Here is a 6274-nt window from a genome sequence, read left to right as displayed (position 1 = left end):
CTCACTGGGGCCAGGTCGGTGGTGCTCCTTCCCCCACCCCCTGGCTACTGAAACCTTGGAGCTGGGGGTGGGGGTGAACCCTCAGCAGTCACTTACAGGGGTCAGCACTGCAGCCCCTCCCCTGCTACCAGACAAACCCACCACACAAACCTCAACAGGAGCCAGACAGAGGGGGAGGTCTCCATCCTGGCAGGCCCCCAAGGGGGCCTGCCTCTCATTCCCTCCTGGCTTTAGCCTTTCCTAGACTTGTGCCAGCAATGGGGCTTGTGGTGTGCTATAAATATAAATCCAGGTCTCAAGGGTAGGGCAGGCATCTTCTCCAGCTGACTTTTGAAGATTCTGGGCTCAGAACTGCCTGGTAGCTCAGCCAGCAGAAGTATGGGGATGTTGGTGAAGACTGCCCTTTTCTGTTTCTCCTTTCTTCCTGCTCCACCAGGTTATAGAGGCAACTATTTACTCTGTGGCTCATGTGCCAAGGGCTCACACACCTCTGCTCTGGCAGAGTCCCAACTCTGAATCCTCCAGTGTACCCGAAAACATCTCCCTGTCTGGAAGGGGGAAGTGGTCGCTGGTGGCTGGGGGGGTGATGCTGGTCTCTGCTCCCTGGCAGGATCCTGAAGAGCATGGTGGTGAGCTGGGTGAAGGAGATCACACAGTATCACAACGTCTATGCGGACAACCAGGTTATTCACTTTTACCGCTGGCTCCGCTCTCCTTCCTCCCTGCTCTACGACCCAGCACTGCACCGCACGCTCCACAACATGATGAAGAAGCTTTTCCTGCAGTAAGTGAGACATGGAGCATGCCAGGCCGGTGAACGGGGAAGGGACAGGCGTGGCGTTGGTGACCAGAATGCTGTTGGCACCCACAGTCCCTCCTCTCTGACAGCCTCCAGAGAGGCGGGCAGTAGGTTGGACCTCCTGTAGTGTTTGGGCGAGGTCCCTTGCATGGCCTCACCGAGGTGCTTGACTCCTGACTGTGCAGGATCAGCACATCCAGGGGTCGCATCTGCTCCTCACACTTTGCCTTCCTGCCCACTGACTCCTGCTCCTGTGCCCTGCTTGCAGGCTGGTGGCTGAGTTCAAGCGTCTGGGCTCTTCGGTGGTTTATGCCAACTTCAACCGCATCATTCTGTGCACCAAGAAGCGGCGCATCGAGGATGCCATTGGCTACATGGAGTACATCATCAACAGGTGAGGTGCGCTTGCCAAGCCGGGCCTGGAGATGAGGCTTCCTGATGATGGAGCCGAGGCAGAGCTCAGGGCCAGGAAGGAGGATGCTGATTTTTTGCCTTTTGGTGGGCCTCAGCACAGAAATTCTTTTTTTTTTGGCAAAGCTACTGAAGGGATGAGGCTGCCCAGTTCTCTTGGTGTTATGCCTGGAGTAGGGATCTGTCCCTATAGGTAATATTTCAAGAGTACTCATAGGATTCATTCCAGAAGAGACCTTCAGGAGAACTTGAGGTGTCCAGCACCTCCTTCTCTGGCTGGTGCTCAGCATCACAGCTGTGGTACAGGCACCCCAACACAAGCATAGGGAGCCAGGACTCCCTGGGCATGGCTTCCCCTGGGGTCCCCATCAGTGGTTGGATGGAAGAGGGGAACCCCCTCTCTCCTTGCCAGCACTACCTCCTCCCTGCAGTGTCCCATGGAGAAGGCTCTGAACTAGGGACAATTCCATCGCTGTGGGTGACTGCAGTCTCTTCCCTCCAGCATCCACTCCAAGGAGATCTTCCACTCTCTGACCATCTCCTTCTCCCGCTGCTGGGAGTTCCTCCTCTGGATGGATCCAGCAAATTATGGAGGTATCAAGGGAAAAGTGGATTCTCGCATCCACTATGGGGAGGTAAGAGATGGGAAACGCTCAGTCCCCCAAGAGCAGGATGCTGGGGGTTGAGCTGAGTGGGGAGGCATTGGGTGGGCACAAGGAACTGCTGCAATGTCACCGGCTCCTCCAGAAGGACACCAGCAAGATGCAAGTGCTGGAGGAGGACAGTGAGGAGGAGGAGGAGGAGGCGGCAGGGGATGAAGAGGAGGAAGGGGAGCCAAACATGGAGGAGCTGCTGGAGAACAACTGGAACATTGCACAGTTCCTGCCCCAGGCCGCCTCCTGCCAGAGCTACTTCCTGATGATCGTGTCAGGTGAGCTGTCCCAGGGAGGGGATGGGGTTGCTTGTGCCTCCCCCGTGGCAGGGAGAGCCTACAGGGGGGTGGGTGCTGGGGCGGGCTGGAGCTGGAGCCTTGCCCGTGTCTCCCCAGCCTACATTGTGGCCGTGTACCACAGCATGAAGGAGGAGCTGCGGCGCAATGCCCCTGGGAGTACCCCCGTCAAGAGGAGGAGCACCAGCCAGGTGTCCCAGGAGGCGCTGGGGGAGACGGGGGCCATGCCCGGTGAGTGCCGAGCCACAGGGCAGCCCTGGCACAGGCGGAGCGCCACCCGTCTTGCTGTCCCCGTATGCCACTGTACAGCTCAAGTGCTCTCTGCTCTGTCTCTCTAGGCATGATCACCTTCTCGCAGGATTACGTGGCCAATGAGCTCACCCAGAGCTTCTTCACCATCACCCAGAAGATCCAGAAGAAGATGGCTGGTTCTCGTAATGCCACTGAGCCTTCAGACGTGTTCCCAGTGCTGCCTGGCTCCTACTTGCCACTCAACAACCCAGCTTTGGAGTTCATCAAATACGTTTGCAAGGTCAGCAGGGTGGGCCAGGCCCCTTTTCTCAAGGTTTGCGGTCAGGGCTCAAATTCTGGTGCTTGTCTGTGGCTCAGAGTTGCCCTAGCTTTCCTCCAGGAGTGATCTACAACCAGTTTGTCTTGCCCTGCATCCGTTCGAGGATATGAGCTGTCCTGGTGTGGAGACTCTTCTCCCTGCTGGTAGGTTCACCTGGCTGTCATTCTTGTAGGTCCTCTCCCTGGATGCCAACATAACCAACCAGGTGAACAAACTGCGCCGGGACCTGCTGCGCCTCATTGAGGTGGGCGAGTTCTCAGAAGAAGCCCAGTTTCGGGACCCTTGCCGCTCCTACGTGCTCCCTGAAGTCATCTGCAGGAACTGCAACTTCTGCAGGGACCTGGACCTGTGCAAGGACCCTGCCCTCTCCCAGGTGCAGCTTCTTTCCTGGGGACACCAGAGGCTCCAGCATGGCGGTGCTGGAAGCCAGTCAATCACATTACCCATCTTTTTTTTTCCCTTTGCTTTGCAGCTCTGCTTGCTGCTGGTGATCAGCCTCACCTAAAGGCCATTTTCTGTTCACCCCCTTTTCTTGCTGCCAAGGTCTGAGCATCCCTTGGCTTTGGTTGATGCTCCATCCTCTCCAGAAACTGGTTACACCATCCCAGTGCTTGGGCCTCCTGGTGCTCACCCCCCTCCTCTTTGCCCCAGGACGGGTCGGCGCTGCCCAGCTGGGTCTGCTCCAACTGCCAGGCGCAGTACGACACTGATGCCATTGAAACAGCGCTGGTGGAAGCCCTGCAGAAGAAGCTGATGGCCTTTGTGCTGCAGGACCTGGTGAGTGTGGGGCTGCCCCACTCTGTCCGCCCCCCTGGCTGTCTGAGGCCAGACACATTCACTCTGCCCATGGCAGAGGGGCTTGGTCTTGTCTCCTGGTCTTCATAAAACTCCTTGGCCTCCAGGTATGCAAGAAGTGTCATGGTGTGAAGGACACGCACATGCCCGTGTACTGCAGCTGCGCTGGAGATTTCGCCCTGACCATCTCTTCCCAGGTACGCCTGTACCCTCCTGCCCAGCCCCCCACCATGCCAGCAGCTCCTCGAGGGACAGCAAGGAGCCCTGCAGTGCCCTGTTCCTCCTCTGCCTCTTCTCTACCTGCTTGTCCCCTGGGACCTGCTGTGCTGCCCTCTGCCCCACCAGCCTCACCCAGCCAGCCCCCTGCAGCCCCCCACTGCCCAGGAGTGCTGAGCAGCCCTCTTCCATCCTTGCTCCCTTCTCCCCAGACCTTCATGGAGCATGTCAACGTCTTCCAGAACATTGCCCAGCACTACGGCATGGCCTACCTGCTGGAAACCATCGAGTGGCTACTGCACACCAACCCCCAGCTCCGGCAGTGAGGTGGTGGGCTGCTCCTCCTGCCTGCACCGTGCCGCTCAGGGCACCCGGGCCACGCTCTCACGTCCACAGGAGAGTGGTCATAGACACCCTTGGCCGTTTGCCAGCCCCCAGAGAAGCTGTGCACCCCTCCTGCAGTCAGGGAGGGGAGGCAGGAGCCGTGCCAGGGACGGGGCTGTCCTGCTGAGTGGCTGGGGTCAGCAGGGGCTGGAGCTCTGCTCCCCAGGGATGTGCTGGCCCCCAGTGTGGTTTTAATGTTGTATTTCTATAAATAAATGGATTGTAAAAGGCAGGTGTAGTTTTTTGGGGAAGGGGGGAAGGAGGGGCTGTGGTCCACAGCTCCCACTCAGGGGGGATGCCTGCGGCTGCGGAAGTTCAAACTATGTCCTTGCTGGGCAGGAAGGACCAAGGACCTGTCCCTGTCTGATCTCTGTGTACTTGGGGGCAGGAAGGCTGCAGCCTGGCAGTGCCCCCCAGCTGTCCTGCTCCAGGGGAAGGGGTGGGGGGTGGCCATTCTCCTATTCCCAGCAGCCCCAGGTCCCTCCAGCTCTCCACCACTGCTGTGGGATGTGCATGTCCCCACCAGGGCACTGCAGGGCTCAAGGCTGGGGACACAGCCACCAGCTGTGACACCTGTGTCCCCTCCATTTCCCCTGCAGTGAGCAGCCCCAGGCAGAGGACCTGAGCATGGGGTTTAGTGACAGGCCCAGGGCTGGCAGAGGTGGCAGGTGGCTGTAGGACATGTCCCACCCATCCGTGGGTGCACATCCTCATGGGGCAGCAGGTCACCCAAGGATGGGGGGCACTCGGATGGTCTCAGAGAGAGCGTTATCCTGCCCTGCCACTGTGAACCTTTCCAGCTCTGCTGGTACTGGGGGACGGACAGGATGGGATGGATGGGCCGGCTCAAAGCTGGAGCACCCCAGGGCAATGGCCCCCACTGAGGAGCATCCTCACAGGAGACCAAGGGCCACTGCAGTGATGGTGGGACAGGGCTGGTGAAGGACACAGGGCAGTTGGGCCACAGTGGGGACAGAGCCATCACCTGTAGTTGTAGCCAGCAGAAGCCAAAGTCCTTTTGGGGCAGAGACGGTGGAAGGAGTAGCAGGGGTTGCACTTGCTGTTGGGCAGGTTCACATTGCAGTGACCACCCCACCCTGCAGCAGGGACTGCTGGCAGACCTTGCGCAGCACCAGCACACCGCAGGCACCACCAAGGGCATGGCATCCTTGTGGGTACAGCCCCTTGATGAGCATGGGCATGACATCCAAAAGAGCACAGCACCCCCAGGGACATGGCAATCCCATAGGCCCAGCACCCCCACAGGCACAGCATCCAATTGGGCACGGCACCACCATGGTCACAGCATCTCCACGGGCATGGCATCTGCACAGGCGCAGCACCTTCCATGGGCACAGCAGCCCAACGCACAAGGCATCCCTGAGGGTGTAGGATCTGCACAGGCACGGCGATCCCGTAGGCACAGCATCCCCACAGCCACAGCATCCAAATGGGCACAGCTTCCCTGCGGGCACAGCATCCCCAGGAGCACAGCACCTCCGCGGGTACGTCATCCCTGTGGACACAGCACCCACCACAGGCACGGTGTCCCCCCCCACCACACACTGCTCTCACCAAGCCACAAGCACAGCCCTATCCTCAACCCCGGCAGGATGGGGCTGGGGTGCCTCCAGGGCTGGGCCGCCTCCAGGGCTGGGCCACAGGCCCTTGCCAGGGATGCCGTTGGCACTGCCTGCTCGCCCAGGAGCGCTCTGCTCCAGGAATAGGCTTCCCAAATGAGCTGGCTGGGCACCAAGAAGCAGCTCCAGAGACACAGTGGAAGTTCCCAAAAGACTGGAAGATGCTGGGGCTGGGCAAGGGGTGCAGACACTGTAGTACACACTGGGGGACAAGACACCTGGGGAGGGTGGTGGAGGACAAACGCCAAGTGAGATGTGTATTGCTGGAGTATTTGAAGCAGTGGTAGCAGATGGCAAACCTGTGTAGAAAGAAAAATGGAGTGTCCAACTTGCAGGACACATTTCCGAGTCTCTCTGCATCTCTGCCAATCCACCAGGTAGGGTCAGTGTTTCCAAAGAGCTCATCTTCCCAAAAAAAGAGAAATAGGTTGGAAAGGACCTCTGAAGGTCCTATGCGCCAAACATCTTGTCTCAAAGCACGGCCTTTTAGCTTCCATATGAAACCGTGG

At 58.9% G+C, this 6274-nt stretch overlaps 1 protein-coding gene across 1 annotated transcript; it reads left to right on the top strand.

The window, feature by feature from the left end:
- Positions 1-1782: 1782 nt before the first annotated feature.
- On the top strand, positions 1783-4074 carry LOC104464505 (DNA polymerase epsilon catalytic subunit A-like). The gene is made up of 8 exons (XM_010077231.1): positions 1783-1884; positions 1988-2141; positions 2259-2390; positions 2498-2691; positions 2903-3103; positions 3382-3507; positions 3633-3722; positions 3954-4074. Exons 1-8 carry the CDS (start codon positions 1783-1785, stop codon positions 4065-4067), a joined length of 1113 nt encoding a protein of 370 aa, XP_010075533.1. The 3' UTR covers positions 4068-4074.
- Positions 4075-6274: the final 2200 nt, after the last annotated feature.

The sequence above is a fragment of the Pterocles gutturalis genome, unplaced genomic scaffold, assembly GCF_000699245.1.
Source record: "Pterocles gutturalis isolate BGI_N339 unplaced genomic scaffold, ASM69924v1 scaffold30333, whole genome shotgun sequence".
Lineage (NCBI taxonomy): Eukaryota > Metazoa > Chordata > Aves > Pterocliformes > Pteroclidae > Pterocles > Pterocles gutturalis.
This window is presented reverse-complemented; position numbering and strand designations above follow the sequence as displayed.

Bases quoted from the DNA above. Each gene is read 5' to 3' on its own strand.
- LOC104464505 (XM_010077231.1), top strand. From the start codon at position 1,783: ATGGATCCAGCAAATTATGGAGGTATCAAGGGAAAAGTGGATTCTCGC. The intron at 2,692-2,902 runs GTCAGCAGGGTG...TCATTCTTGTAG, and splicing joins TCATCAAATACGTTTGCAAG to GTCCTCTCCCTGGATGCCAA. The intron at 3,723-3,953 runs GTACGCCTGTAC...CCTTCTCCCCAG, and splicing joins CCCTGACCATCTCTTCCCAG to ACCTTCATGGAGCATGTCAA.